The 22658-nt window shown below is 51.4% G+C and overlaps 1 protein-coding gene across 10 annotated transcripts in view; it reads right to left on the bottom strand.

The window, feature by feature from the left end:
- The window catches only part of KDM2B (lysine demethylase 2B), a 119111-nt gene that overhangs the window by 71600 nt on the left and 24853 nt on the right, over positions 1-22658 (bottom strand). For 7 of the 10 annotated variants that reach the window (XM_061384759.1, XM_061384757.1, XM_061384760.1 and 4 more), the window contains 4 exons: positions 22398-22576; positions 22093-22199; positions 8686-8779; positions 7259-7412 (listed from right to left, as the gene is read on the bottom strand). In XM_061384759.1, the coding sequence (XP_061240743.1) occupies positions 7259-7412; positions 8686-8779; positions 22093-22199; positions 22398-22576 (534 nt within the window). Of the gene's footprint in view, positions 1-7258; positions 7413-8685; positions 8780-11426; positions 11518-12136; positions 12215-12995; positions 13094-22092; positions 22200-22397; positions 22577-22658 lie in introns of those variants that run through there. The other 3 variants (XM_061384764.1, XM_061384765.1, XM_061384763.1) reach the window with 3 other exon arrangements.

Here is a 22658-nt window from a genome sequence, read left to right as displayed (position 1 = left end):
CTCTTGGCCCATGATGTGATGGCTAGAGACAAAGCAAGCCGCCTAATTCCTCCAGTGAGTAACTAACCCATCTCAGACTGTGTTCTCAGAGCTCAGCAGACCTCCCTGTGGCACCCAGCTACCACACTGGACAGCGCAGAGCTGGGGGAGAGGGGGTGTCATATCCCACTCTCATTAACAGATACTGAAGCTGAGGCTAAGAGAAGGTAAGTCACTTGCTGAATGACGTCACAGCTGGTGAGTGAAAGCATCTCGGTTTTTTAGACACTGCATCAGGGGCTTAGCACAGGCCCCGGGAGTCCCGGGAGACAGGCCGGCAAAACACAGGAGCGGAGGCAAAGAGAGAAACAAACAAGACAGAGGCAAAAAGACAAGGACAGGGGACTCCCAGTCAAAGACAGAGGATCAGCAGGGGGGAAAGGAACACACGGGTGACCTGAGATCCTGAGCCTTCTACCTAATTTGCTCAGAGGAAAATTACAGAGGCCTCCCCGCCAATCCCTGAGTGGGAGCAGATCCAGCCTGCTTCCTCGGCAAGCTGAACACGCCAGCCCTGAGTCAGGGTCAGCGGCGGGTGGCCACGGCTGCCGGGAGCAGCGCTACCACCTGGGAAGAGAGCCGGAGGCTGCAAGGCCACTGCTGGCATCTGTGTCGACGCTCTGGGCGGCTGGCCCTCCCCTGCTGGGGACAATAGGTGGGACAGGCCTGGTGGCGTGCAGGGCGGGGAGGGCAGGGGAACTCGCCAGCTAACGGCATGGGGGCGAAGGCTTTATGTAACCCAGATCTGCTGTTACCTCCCGCATCTCTGGCAGCATCTGTGCCAGCCAGGTGTGCCCTTGTGGTGTGTCCTGGGCTCCCTCCCTGCCCCTCCCCCGCTCCTCGCGGCCTCCAAAGCCACGGTTCCCACATTTGCTTCAGCCTCTCCACCTCAGCGGATTGTCTCAACTGTACATTTTTTTGTTTCTACCAAGCAGAGCCACGCTATCTATTACGATTGCGGTTACCACCATCAGCATTATTTAAGCAACACTTCCCAAGGCTGGGACCTAGGACAGCGGGACTCAGGCAGATGCTCATGGTGCGGTGAAGCCCAAATGGGACGAGGATTCCTGGGTCCCATTCCTATGCTGCAGCTCCACCCCACGAAAGCTCATGCCCGGAGATGGAGATGGTCTCCAGGGCTGATCCACCATGTGGCCTGGGGCACCTGACTGTCCCCACTCCGGCCTCCACGTGCCTGTGTGAAATGAGGAAGATCACTGCTTCCCTTGTGAGTAAGAACTCAAACCATGTAAGCAACTACCACTGATATTCGCTGCAGTCTTGGCCATCACGAGGGCTTCAGAAAGAACAGCGGCCACGTGAATCTGCGTTCATCAGCCCTGGACTCTCCCTTCTGGAAAGGCAGACACACCTGCCTTACAGTTATCCCTCTGATGTGAGAGATGCTGTTCCGGGGGGAGGGGGGGCAGGGAATCTGTGTTCCCAGATATTCCAGGAGTTCTAGAAACTTCTCTCCACTCTCCTCTCCAGGCCAGTGCCCTGCAGGTGGGTCAGGTAACCTTACTTGGATTAGAGTTGCTGCCCAGCCCCTCTCCCCAGCCCTTTTCACATCTTAAATGCTTGTTTCTTGGACTTCCCTGGAGGTTCAGTGGTTAAGACTCCACGCTTCCACTGCAGAGGGTTCAGGTTCTATTCCTGGTGGGGGAACTAAGACCCCACATGCTGTGTGGCACAGCCAAAAAAAATTTTTTTTAATAAAATAAATTGTCTCTGAACGACCAAGGAGGGGAAGTAATAAAATTCATAAGTCCCATCTGAACCCACCCTCCCTGATGGCGACTCATTCACTGCACCCCAGGAAGCACCAGGGAACAGGTGTCCCCAGACTGGCAACTGTGCCAAGAAGCTGGCATCTACCTCCTGCTTCCGGGCCAGAAGTCTCCAACAACATGAAGTTAATCACAAAGGCTATTCAGGCCAGGCAATGGGAGACAGATCCAGTCATGGAAGGAAAGCAGGCAACCCAACAAAACCTACTGACAGGTGTGTTCTCTGGGACCTGAGGGGCCAAGAAGGCCAGAGGGGGCACACAGAGTCTGACCCACAGCCCAGCCACTTAGGATTTGGAATGCAAAGGCCCTGACCCACATCTGTCTATATCAGTGGCTACAGCAAGGGTATGTCTACAGTCCACAAAACTCAGGGTGCCTCCCAGAGGCCCACGGCCTGTTGCTTTCAGGAACACCCATGAACACCCTGTTCAGAGCCAGGCCCGGGACTTGGCACGGCAGCTGCCAGGATGACCTCTCCATTCCAGGACCTCCTCGCTGGTACGAAGCCATGGGCTGCATCAGAACCAGGGGTGTGTAGAGTTTGACCTGCCTGTGTTATCACAATAGGGAAATTTCACAAGGCTATCTGAATTGGCTTCCACTCCAGATAAATGGGCTTCCCTGGTGGCTCAGAACTTAAAGAATCTGCCTGCAATGCAGGACAGCCGGGTTCAATCCCTGGGTTGGGACAATCCCTTGGAGGAGGAAATGGGAACCCATTCCAGTATTCTTGCCTGGGAGAATCCCATGGACAGAGGAGCCTGGTGGGCTACAGTCCATGGGGTTGCAAAGAGTCAGACACAACTGAGCAACTAACACTTTGCTGATAAATGAGACAATGGCCCCCCACCCAGGCCCCATTCCCACCTGGGCCTAACTGGCTGGAGCTGAGCAGCAATTCTCTGGGTTGCCAGAGGCCCTCCACCTCAGCCTGCTTCACTGCCCTTCTTTCTCTGCTCTGTACCCATTTTACAGATGGATCATCTCAGGTCCAAGCCAGGTAACACTGTTAAATAGCTGTGAGTTACTGTTTTCTCAGACTGGCCTGAGTCTAGGAAATGCCTGGAGCTACTGTGAATTTCACTACCAGGCAAAGATGACTGAGGAGGGTCTTTCCCAGGCCCCTGTACTGGGCTCCTCCATCCCACTGCTAGCTGGCTAGATATGTATTCACGATGGAGGAAGTCTGTCTCTCGGCCTCCCCAGCACCTTTCACACTGCCAAGTTGACCCTTAAGAAAGTCTATTAAATGAGCACACAATTATCCCCAAGTCACGGAGCCAAGAAGGGAATGAGATCCCAAGCCTGCTGACCCCCAGGCTGATGGGAAACCAGGTGGGATCTGAAACCAGACACACCTGGGTTCCATCTTGCCCTGTCACTTATAAACTGTGTGACCTTGGACTAGGGTGTTCACTTCTCTGGACCTTAGGAACCTTCACTTTTAAAAAGCGGGTGGAATGGGACTTCCGTACAGCAGATGACTCTGATCCCTGGTCAGGGAACTAAGATCCCACATGCCGTAGGGCAACTCAGCCCAAGCGCTGCAACTAGAGAGCCCATGTGCTGCAACTCGAGAAGCCTGCACGCCACAACAAAGACCAAGCACAGTCAAAAAACAAAATTAAAAATAGAAAGGGGGAGGGGTGGGGGGAAGTTTCCTTATGCACACAGAACTTATGTGCATAAAAGGATCATTACTCAGTAATGTAAGTTCTTATTACTATTAACTATAGTTCTCCAAAAGGGGAACTGGACATAGGTCAGGTCAAGGAAAGGAAAAAGATGTTACTAGGTCCACTGCTGAGTTCCAACTCCAGCATTCCTTATTCCCAATGATCAGGTTAAATCTTGGGGACACCCAACCCACTCTGGACTCTGACTCTGTGCGGATGGGTGAGGCCATTGTAGTCCCACCTCCTCTGCCTTTGAGAGCTGGCCAGTTCAGCGGGACAAACCCCAGCCACTTTATCCAGGTCATCTTACTCCTCGGTCACCTTCGACATTCTTCCTCTTCCAGGCAGCTTTCCTGGACTACCCAGGAAGGAAGTCTGAATAACCACCACCTCTGAAGCACAGCTAGCACCCAACCCTTTCACCCTCAGACAAAAGAAGGCTCAACCGAGTCTACAGTTGACATCTTCCTCTCCCACCAGCATCTACTAGCTCTCACAGGGCTGAGAGGGAGCGAGGCCTGAGACCAGCGTGAGGCAGAACATGTCTGAGGTCACACCAAGGGGGTGAAAACCCAGGTCAGGGGTGGGAAATGCCAGAGTGAGAGTCTCCACTTTCTACACCCAATAGCTCACACATGCAGCGGCAGGAATCCCCGGGGCCCTTTCTCCCCAAAGCCACATCCCAGCTACCACAAATCTCAGATGTGTGTTCGCTTCAGAGGGTATGATGCTAGCAAGAATCCCTGGGCTCCCATGAGGACCCAAGATGCTCAGTGACCCCAAAACTCTGGCCCTTAAGTTTTCACTGGTTGGTAACAAGATGAGAAAAATGAAAATGGTATAGTCTCATAGACTCAAAACTAATGACTGTTCTTTATTCTGGATTTGTGTACAATCATCTTTTTTAGTGTCAGAATAGTCTTCCTTTCATAAAACAATAGCACAAACAGGTGACAGGTTAAGTAAAGCCCATATTTAGCAAAATTACAAGGTTCATGAAATCAGTGTCTGGAACCACATGTACACCCTGCCCCCGAGAAGGTGACAAATTTCAATTGTCTCTTTTTTTCTTCCAAAAAAATCCAGGAAAAAAAATCCTAGTGTCTCACTCAAGACCCTTAGGGCCAGAAGTCTTTTCTGGGATCTAAACAGATTCCTGCCAGCTGCAGTTAAAAGCCACATCTCCTCTTTCTGCCTTCAACACACAGTCATACCCCAGCTGGGGTTTACATGGCTGCTTCTTGAGACCTTTTCCAATCTGCCCAAGTCATCAAAATTAACACCCTTCCCATCCCAGATCAGGGGAAAGCAATGAGCCACCTCCCAGTTCAGCAAAAGACCCTATGAGGAAAAGGCCTGTCTTCCTGGGAAGGGTGGGAGGCCTGCGCTCAGGGGACAGAGTTGGGAGGAATCTTTTTTTTAATGGCCACACCACACAGCATTTGAACCTGTGCCCCCTGCAGTAGAAGGGTGGAGTCTTAACCACTGGACTACCAGGGAAGTCCCTGGGAGGGATCTTGAGGGTCCCAGAGTTCAGCTTCACCCTGCCCCCATTGTAGAGATGGGACAGTTGAGGCACAGAGAAGGGAAAAGATTAACTCAAAGTCACAAAGACAACAGCAAGATCAAGAGCACACCAGCCTTCCTTTGAATCTAGCAGGGCCAGTCCTCCAGAACCCAGAGTGGCCCTGAACCCACTGCAGATTACCACCTCCTTCCCATCTCTCCACACCACACCAGCCAGGGTGTGCTCCATAAACACTGCCTACCAACTGCAATTCCTTCCCGTCTCAAGCAGGGGTCCCAAGCCTCCCCAGGTCAAGCAGGTCCAAAGATGGATCCGGGGCCCTGACAACAAAGTTACCCCCACTAAACCCTGCCACCTCCAAATCCCAGATTTACTGACCAGTGAAATCTCTGCCCAACTTTCTAGAAGAACCCACGTATGCAGGTCCCACATGCCCATGGCAGGAACTATCACCACAACCACTCCTCCTTCAGTTGACACTACTGCTTGGCGCAGACCCAAGGCCAACTCCAGTCCATCTCTCAGAAACTCAAGTGTGACTATCTTCTCCATCCAATGAATCTTACTGGCCTCAAAGGATATGCCTACCCTAAGAGCCACACTTACATTCAGCGGCAAATTCTCTGCAGGCTCCTTGGCATATAACCTCTACTTGTATACTTCCAGTGATGGGGAGCTCAGTGCCTAGCAGAGCAAGTCAGTCCAGCACTACTTGGAGACACCTCTTCTTCCAGATGACCCTTCAGCTGGCTGACGGCCGTTACCATACATCTTCACTTCCATGGTGAAACAATCCAACTGCCCCTTCAAATTTACCTCAGTTCAGTTCAGTCGTTCAGTCGTGTCCGACTCTTTGCAACTCTTTGCAACTCACCTGATGTGATATCCAGACTCTTTTCTCTCTCTCCAGGTTGACTTCTCCTCCAATTTACAACCCACAAGGAACACAATCAGGTGGCCTGACCAACTCACTCACTCTTCTATCCAGTGGGATTGTTACCTTCCCCATGCAGGGTAAAACGCTTCCGCTAATGCAGCCTATGGAGAAGGAAATGGCAACCCACTCCAATATTCTTATCTGGAGAATCCCATGGGTTGCAAGAGTTGGACACAATTTACTAATCGGAGAAAACAATGGCACCCCACTCCAGTACTCTTGCCTGGAAAATCCCATGGACGGAGGAGCCTGGAAGGCTGCAGTCCATGGGGTCGCTAAGAGTTGGACACGACTGGGTGACTTCACTTTCACTTTTCACTTTCATGCATTAGAGAAGGAAATGGCAACCCACTCCAGTGTTCTTGCCTGGAGAATCCCAGGGACGGGGGAGCCTGGTGGTCTGCCGTCTATGGGGTCGCACAGAGTCGGACACGACTGAAGTGACTTACCTTACCTTACCTTAAAGACTAAACCACCACCAAGGCAGCCTAAGGGTCCCAGGTCCCTGGCCACATCCACTAGTGACTCAGTTTGTAACTGGCCAAAAGCCCTCAGCCTATCCCCCAGGAACTGTAGGCAAACAGGTCTTGGCTCACTCAGTCCTCATTACTACCCAGTAAGTCTCTCATTTTACAGATGAGAACACTGAGGCACTGAGAGGTTAAGTTATTTCCAGGAAGTCACAGCTGGTAAATATCAGAGAAGGAATTTGAATTAGGGCGGGGTATTCTGGCCCCAGGGCCCATGCTCTTAATTACTGCCCTCTGTTGTAGTTATGGAGCTAATTATTTTGGGGGGAAGGGGAGAGTCCAAGTGCAGGAATTGACCTTGAGCCCAATTACATTTCATCTCATTCTGCAGGAAGGAGGCTGCCACTCTGGGTGCATTCCTCTCTACCCTGGCTTCCATGGGGTCATCCTTCCCCTGGGCCAACTCTCCTCTTCCCCATCCCCAGCCCGTAGGGTAAAGTCACCCCTTCCCTCCCCACAGGACCACCCTCATCCTCATTATCAGAAATCTCAGCAGGACATCTTGGAGAAAGGCATTCAAACTTCCCCAGACTGGGAGGGCTCTGGCTTTCTCCCAGGAGAAAATTCTAGCCCTCGGGCAGGAAGAAACAGGTACAATGTGAGAGGTTGTTTTTCCCCTGCAGCCTAAGGCCTGCTTCTCTTGGAGACTGCCCAAGGCCGGGAGGCCCAGAGAGACCCCATCGCCTGGCCTAAACCCCTGGTCACAGGAGGCTGCTAAGAGACAGCCCAGTGCCAGCCTCGCGGGAACCTACCGGAAGGGATGAAAAACGTGTAACCCTGTTTCAGCTCAATTCTTTGGCATCGCTCCACACGGTCTCCCAGGAAGATGTCGCTCTGTTTGCCTGACAGCACCCACTCCTCATACAGTGCCAAATTGTGCAAGGTTGGAGGAATCAGCCAAAAAATCTTAGGAGAAAAAGGAAGCAATAGGTTAAAGATCCAGGCCAAAGTCTCTGATTTCTTCCAGGCTCTGCCACAAGCCAGGAGACAGCCCCACCTGCCTGGGAGCAGAGAGGATGGGGGAGGACCCATCCCCAGGGACCCCTCTAGGACTAGGTTCCCCAAAGGGTCTCTGGAGGGGCAGGGAGGGCTGTGCTGCTGGTCTGGGAGGCCCCCTGCCTGCCTTTAGAGAATCTTCATTCCAGCTGAAACACCAGGGTGGAAAGACTTAGACTGGGTAGAAATATTCTTTCTCCTGAGCCATGGGCTTGTAGGGGGAGGTGGGGCAAAGAGAGGAAGGGGGATTTCTTAAGTTGTAGGATAAAATGGCCCAATAAATAAACCCAGCTTGCGCTCGCTCTGGAGGAAGAAAAACATCTGGAACCAAGTGGGGTGACTTTCTAACCAGAATTTCTCCCAACATGTTTGGTTAAAACACATGCACACGCAGACCCAGAGGAGCAGGACGGCACACACATATTCTCAAGGAACACCCACGTCTGTGCAGGGACCCCTCCGTTCCCATATGGACAGGCACACAGGGGCAGACACAGCAGGAGCATCCTGAACACATGCCTCACCTCCTTTCCCTGGGTGATATCTGTCCCTCATGGAAAATGTTCTTGGAGGCAGGTGGTGCCAGCAACTAGACTTGTAAGTTAAAAGGTCACAGTGCTGGAGCTGGAACTACAGCTGGGGGAAGTGAATGCTGGGGGGTTCTTGGGAGCCAAATCTGGAGTTCTAATGTGACCTAAGATGCTTCCCAGGTGGTGCGAGTGGTAAAGAACCCACCTCCCAATGCAGGAGACATAAGAGACTGGGGTTTGATCCCTGGGTCGGGAAGATCCCTGGAGGAGGACATAACAACCGATTCCAGTATCTTTGCCTGGAGCATCCTGTAGACAGAGGAGCCTGGCAGGCTATAATCCATGAGGTCACAAAGAGTCAGACAGGACTGAAGCATTCATGCTCCCAATCGGGCCTAAGATGCTTAGGACATTGATGGACTGGGTGAACAGGGGTGAATGGGTGACCAGAAGTGATACAAAAGAGTTGACCTTGATCTTTCCCTCCAGAAAAAGACAGTGAGGAGGTGGCCCCAGGGTACCAAGTGGCCCTCAAAGTACTCACAGGGTGGGGGCTTGCTGAGGAAGGTGGGTGGAAGGAGAAAGGTGAGAGCCCCTCCATGCACAAACAGTCAGGGATGCACAGAGATTTGAAGAGACTCAACTCAACTTACCTTCCCACCCCGGAAAACATGGTACCAAACGGAAGTACCTCCAAAGTCGATGTGGAAGTCAGTGAAACAACCCTTCACACTCATCAGACAGTACCTGCAGCACAGGCGCGAAAAAATAGAAAAAACAATTCAGTGCCTGAATCACAGGAGGTGAGCAAAGAGCTTCAGAGATGCTTGACCTGCTGCCCTTTGATAAACGCTGACGCTGGGGAATTTTCTTTTTTTAAAAAACCCAAATCTAATTGGAGTTCCCCATGGGGGAAGCCCCTGTGATCACGTGATGAATCTCAAGCATTGGCTATCTGCCCCCAAGGCTGGGGGAGGCATCTTTGTTCTCAGGTTCCCGCCAGAGAAAGAACTGGCAACCCACAGGCCACTGTCTTCCTTGCAGACAGTTTCTACTCTTGTCCCACCCCCACACCTCCTACGCAAGCAAGAGGCTTCCTTTCTACTCCTTCCAGCTCCTGTACCTGCTGTTCTCCCAAGCTGCCAGGCCCCTGTGCAGCAGCTGGGCCCCCTGGAATTCAGTTGTAAACCACCTGCATTGCTTGCCAATTACTAGTCCCCATTCATCTCCTCCTTCATTCAACAATCATTGACTGAGAGCCAAGCAGTGGTCCAGTCCAGAGCTAGGCATGGCACTTAGAGAAAAGCATAGACCCCTGACCTGAAGGATGAAACACTCTTACTGGAACACAGCCCTGAAAAAGTTAAATGGCAAGACAAACTGCAATTGATTGCAAAGTAAGCAATGCAGCTGAAAGTACAAGGGTATCAGCCGTAAAAGACCACAGTGTTCGATTCCATGTATGGAATGTCCAGAGTAGGCAAATCTCGAGACAGACAGCAGGACAGTGGTGGCCAGAGGCTGAAGGAGGTTGGGGGAGGAAATGGAGAGTGACAGCTAGTGGGTACACGGTTTTGTTGTGGGGTGACAAAAATGTTCCAAAATTGATGGTGGTTGCATGACTCCGTAAACATGCTAAGAAACACTGAATTGTACACTTTAAATGGATGAATGGTGTGTGAAGTACATCTCAAAAAAAAAGTCAAGTGGTAAAGCCACTAGGGGTGGGATGGTGGAGAGGCAAAGAGGGAGGGAAAGAGGGAAGGAGAGCTTGGCCCTTAGAGGCTGGGACAGAGGGAGTACATTTGGAAGAAGAAACCTGCCAGCAGCTCTGCTTCTAAGCTCCTGCAACTGCCAGAAAACCCATCCTTCCTTACTCAGCCATCTCCTCCCTCCTCCCTCCACTTGCTGCCCTCCTAGGGCTAGGCAGAGCTCAGGAGGGGGACGGACAGGCTTCCAGGTCTGGGCCTGGCAGATGGCGGTGCCAGGGCCCCCTCCTTCCCACCTATCCCTTCCCACAAGAGCCACTGCTGGGGGCAGTCCCCCAGGGCTCATGCTCACACACCCTAGCACCTCCAGAGGCCCGCACACACATGCTTACCCCACTGACCTCTTTTCCCCGCTGCACTTTGCTTTTCCACGGTTTTGGGGAAGAGGGGAGGAATGGGGCGGGGACGGGCAGGGAGGAACCTGCAGCTTAAGAGGAGATAATGGGGTGGAGGGGAGGAGGGGGGCGTGGGGCAGAGCTGGTTAGGAAGCTGGAGGGTTCCAGGTGGCCCCTCCCTCTGGTTGCCTTTTGCACCTCACATTCAGGTGGACCCGGGGCTGTCGGCAGTATGCAGGCGGCGTGCCCCGCGTCCCTCCTCCGGATAGGCTGGAAGGAGCCTTAACCATGTGTCTGCAGGAGGCTGACAAATCAGAATGCCTTCCCGCACATCAGAGCCCCGCTGCCTAGCAACCCCATCGGAGGGGTGTAGTTGACAGCGCAGGACGCAGCCCAGTCACGAAGACAGGCGCGGGCTGCGGTGCTGGCGCTGAGGCTGTTAAAGTCCCAGCTCCGGCTCCGGCTCCGGCTCCACACCCCGCTGCCTCCTCCCTGCCCACCCAGCCAGGTCCCTAGCCGAAGGCCTGGGTGTTTCTCATCTCTCCAAGGAACTCAAGGGGCAGGGGGGTGCTGAAGCCCCCACCCCACCCCCACCCCCATGGACCACACCGGCCTGAAGCACCACTTCAAAATATTAGTCCTCATTTTCCTAAAACCATCTCTTCTTTTTTTAATCTAACCTTGATTTCCACCTCCTCCAGGCCCCTGGCAGAAAACAGTCTAGGAAAAACAATTTAAGTGTTCGTGGGATGGAGCAAGGCGATATGCTTCCTTTGGCCTGCAGCTGGACACTCTCCCCGGTGCCCAAAGCAGAAAAGAGAGTAGTTTTGGCTCTTGGGCCCCAGACCCAAGCCTGCCTGGTCAAACAGGTCACCCACCTCAACCTGCCCATCTCCAGCCTCAGCCCCAACCTCCCTGGCAAGTGTGGAAAGGGAATCCCTTCAAGCTGCGGCTGCTGCGTGCAAGGGAAAGTTCTCCAAGTTGAGCTGGCGTCTGTTCTGCCCTCCCAGTCACCCTCCAGCATCCTCTGAGGCCCCTCGGAGCTCCGGGGAGCCACTTCCAGACCAGCCTCTCCTGGAGAGGTCCCTCCTCCCAGGTCCCTCATTTCCAGGCGTCCAGGACCGACCGGTCCCTCCTGCCGGGCAATTGCATGCTTTAGAGCAGCCAGGGGAGCTGGGAGAGGGCCGCTTTGGTCCCGGTGGCTGCAGCCTTCGCCCCGCCATGCTCATCCCACGTCTCCCCCCTCACTCCCGCTTCTGGCTCTCTCTGGCGTGACGCCTTTGCACTGACCTCTAACAGCTTCCTCTTCCAAAGCACACCGCAGTCACATGGGCACCCCGGCTCGGTGCCACGGCCGCTAAGCTCTCACGGCGGCCGGCCAGCCAGCCTTGGTTCCGCCTGGGCCGCGGCCGCCCCCTGCCCGGAAAGCCGCTCCCCCCACCCCCCAGCCCCACCCCCGCACCGGCGCGGGTGGTTTTCTGTGAGGACACCTTCCAAGTTGGCGGCTGAATATCAGGCGCCCCCAAGCCTTTGGGGGGGGCTCCTGCCTCCCAAGGCTCGGGCTGGTTGGGGAGGAGCCTGGAAGGTGGGGGCGCTGCACCTGCAGCACTAACTTTGGGGCACTGCCTGGCGTCTGGGGAGGCGGGGCAACCCCACCCCGCCCTTTTCCCTCCAACTTGGCGAAACTCCCCCGGCAGCCCAGGGGGCGTCCCCTCGGGCAAAGGTCTGGTACGCGGGGGAGGCGGGGGGTGCCTGGAAAGCTGGCACCGGGTGATGGGGCTGGAAGCGATGAGCGCGCGCCCGCGTGCACACACTCTACACACTTACACGCAGCCCCGGGAGACACAAAGAGCCGCTCCGCGACGCCGGCCGTTCAGCCCGCGGGCAGAAGGCGACCCACACCCCGCCCCAGCGCGCCCCGAAGGAGTGGGGGCTCCCGGGCAGCCTGGGGCCCGCAGGGCGCCACGCAGGGACGCCCGCCCAGCCCCGCCCGCGGTTACCCTCGGCGGTGCGGCTCCCGGGTGTCCCCTTGGGCGGCGGAAGCTGGACGCTCGCCCGGCCCCCGCGACCAGAGCCGAGCACCCTCCACGGTGCTGCCAGGCCCCGGTCGAGGACCGCGGAGCCCTCGCTTGCTGGCTTCCTTCCTTTCTCGGGGAGCTGGGCGCAGCCTGCACTCATCCCCGCGCTGAAACTGAACACCCGCGCGGCACGGCGGCCGCCAGGGAGGCGGAGGGAGGCCGCGGCGGTGACAAGGAAGCGCGCCAGACCAGCGCCAGGGGACGCCGCCGCCGCCCACGGCCGCCCCCTCACCCCGGCTGGGTGGGGGCACCAGGATAGCTCTCCCCACCTCTGTTCTACTGGCAGGCGCACGGGGACTCCCGCACACATGTTTTCAGGGAGTGTGGATGCTATCCTGCTGTTGAAGGCGACGACCCAACAAAATTAGCTTCCTGAAACGCACCCATCGGGGCAAAGCTATAGGAAGGGCCAGTGCCAGCAGGTGGAGGGCTTGTCAGATCCCGGGTGTGGCAGCCCAGGGACCAGGGACTCTGCTCTGGCCTTAAAACACACTCCAGTATGACCTTGGACAACCACTTCCCCTCTCTCAGCAGGATACTTGTCCTGAGGGCAGGGAGGTGACCCGAAGTTCATTTGCAATCTAAGATGCTCTTGCAGCCCTGTCCCTTATCTGCTCCCTTAGTAGCTCGGTAACCCCACATCATAGAACTCCTGTAGAAATTCACTGAGATAGACACTTTGATGATGAATCCAACCTTCACAACAACCCTGTAAGGTCATTCCCAGGATTGTACCCATTTTACAGGTGAGAAAGCAGAGAGGCTCACCCTGATCACTAACCTTGAAGTGAGGTACTTATCCAAACAGCCTCAGAGTTTCTCAGCCATTCTCCCCACATCTCCCTGGTAAATCCCAAGACTCACAAACAGCAGAGTCTGCAGGTTACAGCCAAACCTCAGACACTAACTGAAGGAACTGTTGTTTAGTCACTAAATCTTTTTTTGTGACCCCGTGGGCTGTAGACAGCCAGGTTCCTCTGTCCATGGGATTTCCCAGGCAAGAATACCAGAATGGAGTCTCCTGCAGGTGGATTTTTTTAATCACTGAGCCACCAGGGAACCCCTAAAAGAGTTAGCCCAGCTCAAATCAGAAGTCCCCTCCATCCCAGGCGGGCTCATCAGGACAACAGCCCACTTTTCATCCCACCCTTCCCGCCCTCCTCCCAAACTACAAAAAGGGCAGGAGATGGTAGTATGCTGGCTGCAGGGACAGAAATCAAACTTCTTCTTTCTTTAGCCAAGTCCCATTCCCCAGGCTACCAACCATTCTTAATGAATAGGTTCCAATTATCAGCTGCTCATAATAATAGCTGTTTACTGGTATGATAACATTTTACCCTCTAAACAACCCAATAATCCCCATTTTAGGGAAGTGAACACTGAGCCATTTCAAGGTGGTCAATCCCCTGTCCCAGGGTGCTGCTTTGTGTTGTCATTTACAGGATGGCTCATGCATTGGAACCTCCCTGATGGCCTGCTGTGAAGTTAAACTGTAAACGCCCTAGAAAGGGTTGAATTTTTTACCTTATGAATACTTTGCTTATTTAAAAGAAAAGACAGTCATGACAATGATTATCCCTGACCTTGAATCTGAACACCAGTCATTGAGTTAAATGATCTAAGACAGGAGAAGGCCCTGACAACAGGATCAAGTTGTCCACATGGGAGACATATTACCTTTCTTTTTTTTTTTAATTTTGTATTTTGGCCGCATCACCAGCATACAGGACGGTTCCCTGACCAGAGATTGAACTGAGGCCTTCGCAGGGAAAGCACCCAATCCTAACCACTAGGCCACCAGGGAACTTCCCCATATTACTTTTAAAGTCACAAATGCCTCAGCTACTTGAGAGGAGGGACCATACCAGATTCATCCATGTAAATGCAGCACCCAGCAACAGCCCTATAATTATTCTAATCAGCTATGTGAACTGGACCAAATCGTTCCCCGCCTCTGGAACTCAGCATCCCATTTGTTAAACTACTCAGGGCCCTCTAACTCATGGCCCTCACAGATCAAACCAGGCCCTGAACTGATTTGGTTTGGCCAGCACTGGTTTTTTGTTTTTTTTTTAAAGGCTTTTTTTTTTTTTTTTAAACGTTGCCTCTCTGGTTATCCAGAAGCAGCTCCTACTGACTTACGCTCAGCTGCTACATCCATACTGCATTGAACGACTGTGAATTTCAGCTTCCATTTATCTTACGGATGTGACAGCTGGACCATAAAGAAGGCTGAGGGCCAAAGAATTGATGCTTTCGAATTGTAGTAATGGAGAAGACTCTTGAGAGTCCCGTGGACTGCAAGGAGATCAAACCAGTCAATCCTAAAGGAAATCAACCCTGACTATTCACTGGAAGGACTGATGCTGAAGCTCCAATACTTTGGCCACCTGATGCAAAGAGCCGACTCATTGGAAAAGACCCTGTGCTGGGAAAGATTGAGGGCAGAAGGGGGCAATAGAGGATGAGATGGTTGGATGGCATCACCGACTCAATGGACATGAGTTTGAGCAAAATCCGGTATGCTGCAGTTCACAGGGTTGCAAATAGTCCCATACAACTTAGCGACTGGACAACAACAAAAGTAACCTGCTTCCTATATTTTTGAGATTTGTGTGCTAAGTATAAAACACAGCACCTGGGTCCATACATGGCACTACAGGAAAGGACAGTTTTCTTTGCTCTTCTTTTTGAGGTACAAGGGAAAACCCAGGAATCCAGAGGCCTGGGTCCAGGGCATGGCCCGTGTGTGACAGCAGCAGCCTCTCCGTGTCAATTTCTCTGTGTGATATATTACACAGGGGAAATCATTTACGATGCCAGCAAACATGACTGATGAGAGTGAGAAGGTAAATACGGGTTGTAAAGATGCCTTATGTAAATATGAGGGAGGGTAGATTAGAAAGCAGTGGATGCCAGGATTCCGATGGCAGCTGGAGCCTCTGCGTCTCTATACATGAGACCACATGGACAAAAACATTTTATCCCAACTACATTTCACATCCATTGTAGGCTCCATCTTCCCTTTAGCATGGCAGGGATGCAGGGCAGGGATCACAGGATCCCCGTTTTGTAGACGGAAGTGAAGATCCAGACTTCCCTGGTGGTCCAGTGGCTGAGACTCCATGCTCTGAATGCAGGGGGCCCAGGTTCAATCCCTGGTCAGGGAACTAGACTCTACATGCCACAACTATGAGTTCATACGCCACAATTTAAAAAAATCCTGCCTGCCACAGCTCAGACCTTGGACAACCAAATAGATAAATAATTTATTTAAAAAAAAGGAGATGAAACACTTGCATAGGTACAGGGAGTAGCAGAGGCAGCCCCCAAACTTGGTCTTTCCAGTGCCTGTCTTCATCCTGTTTCACCTTTGTACCCTCACATTATTCCTTTGTTCTTCCTGCCACTTCCAGAAAATGTGGTCAATTTTCAATTTGTGGGGAGCCAAGTGTATGCTTTATATGGGATCCCGTTTAGGCTGGGCTTCTAAGCTCTTTTGGTACATGGTATATCTCCAATACACCAGCAAACCTCATTTCTGCAAGCCTGGAGTGTGAGCAGGTGAGAAGGGAAACGACTTGCCCATTTCTTTCTGAAATGCGTTAAAATATCCTACAGTCCTAAGTGGAAAACGTGTGCCCATGTCACAGACCTAGGAGATTACTGTAGAAGTTGTAAAACACGTCCAAAAAGTCTCTGAGTGCTCCCCTACCCCTTCCAGAGGCAGAGCCAAATTCCCCTCCCTTGAGCGTGGGCTGGATTTAGTGACTTGCTTTTAACTAACTAGAATAATGCAGAAGTAAATAGTATGTCAGGCTTCCCACATGGCACTGGTGGTAAAGAACCCCCCTGCCAATGCAGGAGACACAGGAGACGTGGGTTCGATTCCTGGGTTGGGAAGATACCCGGGAGGAGGAAATGGCTATCTACTCCAGCATTCTTGCCTGGAAAATTCCACGGACAGAGGAGCCTGGCAGGCTATAGTCCATAGCATCACAAAGAGTCGGAAATGAATGAAGGGACTTAGCATGATCGAAAAAGTATGTGACTTCCAAAATTAGGTTATAAAAGGCACTGTAGCTTCCTCCTGTTCTCTCTCAAACCACTCCTGATGGAGGGAAGGAAGCTGCCACATCTTGAGGACACTCAAGCAGCCTTACAGAGAGGCCCACGTAGTGAAGAATTGAGGCCCACGCCTAAGCTGGTTTTTTGTTTGTTTTTTTTTTTGCCATACCCCATGGCTTGTGGGATCTTAGTTCCCCGACCTGGGATGGAACCTAGGCCCTTGGCAGTGAAAGTGCAGAGGCTTAACCACTGGACCATCAGGGAATCCCCCAGGTCTAAGTTTTAACCCAAGTGTAAGCAAGACTTTGAGCCATAATTACCCACCTGAGTCACACCTGCCCTTCAGAAGCTGTGAGCTGATGCTACTAAGATATACATTTTTTAAGTTGTTAAGTTTAAAGTGTAATGTAGCAATAAACAACTAACAGGGATACTTCCAAGTCATTGTCACTGTTTGTACAACGGTAAGGAATTTCCCAAGACAAATAATTCTGTACAAATTGTTTCTACAGGACAGCGATGGGGGTGGGGAGGATGTGGCAGAAATAAGATGGTGCAGCTGATATTCAGTCCACCCTGTCATCACCTTTTCCCTTTATCCTGCTAATGATACTTATCATTTCTTAATATATATTATAACTTAGGATAATATAATAATTTAGGGTAAATTATAATATAATTTAGAGCTTCCCTAATGGCTCAGACAGTAAAGAATCTGCCTGCAATGTAGGAGACCCAGGTTCGATCCCTGGGTCCGGAAGATCCCCTGGAGAAGGGAATGGCAACCCACTCCAGTATTCTTGCCTGGAGAATTCCATGGACACAGGAGCCAGGCAGGCTACATACAATCCATGGGGTTACAAAGAGTAAGACACAACTGAGCAACTAACACATACACACACACACACACACACACACACACACACACACATAATATAATTTATCCTGGCCTGTCTCTTCTCCCATCCAGAATACAAGCTCTGTGAGAAGAGGGACTCTGTTTATTTATTCACTGCAGTCTACCAACTACTTAATGTCTTGCATGTAATACACAGCAAATGCAAGAGGTAATTAATAACTAGTATAAATATATATATACACACTAGTTATTTATATTTTGGCTGCACCATGCGGCTTGTGGGATCTTAGTTCCCCCACTAGGGATCCAGTGGGAGCCACAGTAGTGAAAGCACCAAGTCCCAAACACTAGACCACCAGAGAATTCCCACACTAGTATACCCTTTACACATATTCTGTCTCCCACAACGTTGCAACTACCCCCTTGACAACTGTCTCCACCCCTTCCTTGCCTGAAATTCCTGAACAAAAATCCATTAAAATTCCTTACCTCCTCACCACGATCAAAGGGCATAAACCCTGGAACCAGGGAGGAAGCAGGCATGGCTTGGTAACCCTCCTCTCGCCCCGCTGCAAACCCTCGGTTCAGGTGACCCTTCCTGTTTCCACTCTCCAGGCACCTCCAGCATGAAAACTCTGGTTTCTAGAACGTGTCATTTTAATTAAATTCCAAAGAACAATTCTATGATCCCAGAGGACTTCATCATCATGGGATTTTTTACCTTGTTTATTAACTGAAATTAGCATTTGTTTCAGCCGAACAAACGTACTACTTCCAAGGTGACAATTTCCTTCCTAACAAGCTTCAAATCCTATAACAAGTTCTAGGCCACTGACAGAGTTTGTAAATTTATTTGCCACATGATCCAACCAATATGTCCAAGACATGTGGTTCTAGAAAATTGTGGGTGACTCTTTTTTTGGTAACTAGATAGAACTCTCAGTTTATTAACAGAGCTTCCTATTTAAAGGAATCTTTCAATAAAGTGAAGAATACACTGACTATCTCAGACAGGCGAGGTAGACATTACTTAATTGAAATCTGTCACCCAAGGCTGTCTATTTCACCTTCCTAAGTACATGTCCCGTTTGTGCTCTGCTCTCCCCTAACCCTGCCCCATTACCCATCCTCAGGTAGATGATGCAATGGCTGCTCTATCAGTCTGCCCCCACACCTCCTTCAATCCACACTGCAGCTGCAGAATTTGCAGAATGCAAATCTGAACACATCCCTCTCTGCTTAAAATCTCCAAGGTTTCTGGGGACTTCCCTGGTGGTCCAATGGTTAAGACTCTGCTCTTCCAATGCAGGGGGTGTGGGTTCAATCCCTGGTTGGGAAACTAAGATGCCACATACCGAGTAATCAAAATATATATATATATTTTTTTTTGTAATTCAAGAGATTTCTGATTGCTCTTAGGAGAAATACAGACCCCCATGGCAATCCACTCCAGTATTCTTGCCTGGAGAACCCCATGGATAGAGGAGCCTGGCAGGCTACATCCCATCAGGTCACAGAGTCAGACACAACTGAAATGACTTAGCACGCACACTAGCTTTATGACTCTCCTCAAAAAATTGTACATTCTTTAATTTAAAAAATGCCTTAATGATAAAAAATGCTGACCATCATCTGAGCCTTCAGCAAGTCATATGGTAACATCAAAGATCACTTATCACAGATCACTACAATAAATAAAATAATAATGAAAATATTTGTAGTACTATAAGAATTATCAAAACGTGACAAAGACATGAAGTGAGCAGATGCTCTTGGAAAAATGGAACCTGTAGACTTTGATTGACATAGAGTTGCCACAAAACTTCAATTTGTAAAAAAAAGAGAAAGAAAATAACAAAAAACCGCTATTGGCAAAGCTCAGTAAAAAGGAGGTATCTCCTGTATCATGAATATTAATTATAAGTTCTCTTTTTCTGAAGTTTTTTAGCCCTCCCGCCCCACCCCCCCCCCTTTTTTTTTTAATATTCCAGGCTTTCCTCATATAGTTGTTGATCCTTGGCTGTCTATTCAGTTAGATGTTAAAAAAATGATTACAAGCTGGGATTGTAGGCTGGGTTTTGTTAGTGGGCCTTACTAATTACAAGCTACCTTTTTCATTGAGAGAGCCCTGTATATCAGTATCTGTAACTATTTTCTCTTGAGACCATGCAGTTTCTTCATGGAAGGAGACCCACTGAAGAAACAGACTTACTCCTGCCCCATGTCTGATAATATTCTCACCTGGCCTTCCTGTGAGCCTAGTGTTCCTCCTCAGGCAAGAGCATCCCCCCTCTACAGGCTGATGCACTCCCAAGGGGTGAAACAAAATCTTACTCTTTGTATGTGTAAAGTACACAATATATATACACAAACAGATACATGGTATCTTGGTGACATTAAATTTTGGGAGGTGGGCAATTAGGAGAAAGATGTGTTTAGAAGGGAAATGTCTTTAAAAATAAAAAAGGCTCCTTAGGAGGATAATTGGAGAAGGCAATGGCACCCCACTCCAGTACTCTTGCCTGGAAAATCCCATGGAGGGAAGAGCCTGGTGGGCTGCAGTCCATGGGGTCGTGAAGAGTCAGACATGACTAAGCAACTTCACTTTCACTTTTCACTTTCATGCATTGGAGAAGGAAATGGCAACCCACTCCAGTGTTCTTGCCTGGAGAATCCCAGGGACGGGGGAGCCTGGTGGGCTGCCGTCTATGGGGTCGCACAGAGTCGGACACGACTGAAGCGACTTAGCAGCAGCAGCATGACTCCTGTCAGCCTGGCCCACCCTTCATCCTGCACCACTGACCCTCCCTTGCTCTGCTCCACTCCTACGGGCCTTTTTGGCAAGTCCTTCAGCCCCACCCTCTTCCCAGCCCTCCCCACCACCCCAGGCTCTGTACACAGTCAGAAAAGCTCTTCCAAGGTCTCTTCACTTAAATAATTCCTCTTCCCTTCAGACCACAGTTCAAGGTGGCTTGCCCTGCCCTCCATGACCTGATGAATCCCCTGGTACAAGCTCTATAACTCCAGAGGTCTCTGCCTTGTGGCCTCATCACAACTGCAAACTTCCATTTGTTTCTCTGATCATTGGATTAATAGGTCTCCTGCACAGACCATAAGCTCCATGAGGGCAGGGAGCTTACACGGTTTTCTCCCCATTGTATTCTCAGTGCCCAGCACCAATCAGTTGTTCAATATATAGGTGGAATCAATCGATCGATCAATCAAAGACAGCCAGGATCTACCTCTAATCTGAGTCCCACACTTGTTCCTCAAGCTCCGCCTCTGTGATTCCATCAAGGCCCTTGGCACTTGCCTACCTCCATCCCTCCCCACTTCCCTCCCATCTCCTCTGTCCTTTAAATCCCATGTCAAATATCCCCTCTGACAGGATTTTCTGAGGCCAGCAGCCAAAAAATATTCCTCTTTTCCCCATTTCCCTTCTGGGAACCTGTTTCTCTCTGCCTAGGATGAAAGCTGGCTTCCCTGGTGGCTCAGATGGTAAAGAAACTGCCTGCAATGCAGGAGACCTGGGTTCGATCCCTGGGTTGGGAAGATCCCCTGGAGGAGGGAATGGCAACCCACTCCAGTATTCTTGCTGGGAGAATTCCATGGACAAAAGAGCCTGGCAGGCTACAGTCCATGGAGTCGCAAAGAGTCAGACACGACTAACATACACACACAGGATGAGAGCTGTACCTTGCCCTCGCGTTAATGGCCCGTTGTTCTCCAGAAGGTAGGGGCTTTTAGACCTGTTTCTCTATTACTTCCCTGTCCCAGGGTCTCCATAAATCTTGCTGCAATCGCATCAAAACAGAACAGAATTGAAAACCCTCCTACCAACCCCACCTTGAGCCCAGTCTTTCCCTTCAAGGCAGCCCAGATCCAATGGGTATTAAGAAGCATCAGCTTTGAGAGGAGAAAAAATGCCTGAGAAGTAATTAAACAGAGAGAGAGCTTGAAAGCAAAACGTTGGGAAGCCCAGGGCCAGCGTACTGGCCTCCCTTACAAAGCCTGGCACGGAGTTTGCATTCAATATGCACTGAATGAAGGGCTGAGTGAATGAGAAGTTCACAGCCTTTAAGCTCCTGGGGGCACTCCTGGCAGCAGGGCTCGGCAGAGAGATGCTAATGGATTCAGAGCCACCAGAGCCAACTCTTCTAGGAAGCACAGAGCAACTGCCTGGCCCGCGAGCATCTCATTCTCATTTTAAAGATAGAAACAGAGGGCCTGAGATGGCAGGAGCCCCAAGGTGACTTCGTCATCCCAAGGGTCCTCCACTCAAATCCTAGAACACGGAGGTGCTCGCAGCCACCTCTGCCCATGTTAAATAATTGGTCTCAGGACTTGCTGGTCACGCTGCCTGTAGTGATGTCCCCATAATTAGATGTGGCCAACCTTTCCAGCACAGCACCAACCTCCCCCTTAGAGGACACTGTCTCTCTAAGGAGTGTCTGGTGAGGAAGTGGCCCCTGGCTTTATTCAGAGAAGGTTCTTCTCTATCAGAGGTGCCTGGTCTCAGCAACAGGAAGCAAAAGAATACCAGACCCCTATCCAGCCCTCGGCAAAAGCAAAGTGTCCACGGTGGGTCCCTAGAAAATCCACTCCTAAGACACACTGTCACTTGGAGGGAGTAGCAGAATGTTTGACAAGCACGCACACACATACACACACACATATGCACAGAGAGATGGTTTCCATTACTCCTCCTCCTCTTCAGATCACATCCCCCTGGGCAGGGCTGGCAGGAAGGCCCAAGAACCATCTGGATGAAGAATCCAGACCCAGAGCAGAATGCAGAGCCAACCTGCCCACACTCAGGACCCCCAGCACTCACATCCCAGCAGCACCCCAAAGAGCTGCGGCCTCAGCCCAGGCTCATTTCCAGCCCTCACCCCCTACCAGGCTGAGAGTCACCCACTCCCAGCTCCCGCCACCAGGCAGCCAGTCTTACTTCTTCACTTTCGGGTACTTCATCTCTGCAATGGCATTTGTGGCTTCCGTCTGCTTCTCCTTCAAGTGCTGAGGCCACATGTTGTCCACCCAGTCCACCAGGTCTACCTGAAATCCAGCCAGACCACCATCAGCGCTTCCTGGCCCCATGTACCCTTAAGTTGGACCCCATCACTGCCTCAACCCTCCTCCTCCTCATGCTCCCAAATCCCTCCTGCCCTCCCCCGACAGGCAGGTGCAGGCTGGCCTCAGGCAAGGAGAGGAGGGGGAAGGGACTGGGGAGGGGAACCACAGCTGGGGACCTACCACGGTGGGACGCTTGACCAAGTGCTCCAGCTTGGTGTGGCTGAACTCAAGGCTGATGACGTTGTACAGCTTGTCCCGCTGGGCCTCGGGCGTCTCATAGTACCGTACGAACTGGGACATGCTCATCTCCGTGCCTTTCTGGGTGTTCACGTCCATCACGTCCACCAGCCGTCGGCTACCTGGGGACAGAATCCACAGGCTGGTGGCTCCAGCCAGCTAGAGTTCCAGATCCTACGTGGGAGGCCCCGCAAAACAAAACCT

This window comes from Bos javanicus, chromosome 17 (assembly GCF_032452875.1).
Source record: "Bos javanicus breed banteng chromosome 17, ARS-OSU_banteng_1.0, whole genome shotgun sequence".
NCBI lineage: Eukaryota > Metazoa > Chordata > Mammalia > Artiodactyla > Bovidae > Bos > Bos javanicus.
Note: the sequence above shows the minus strand (reverse complement) of the source record. Positions and strands in the feature narration are given on the sequence as shown.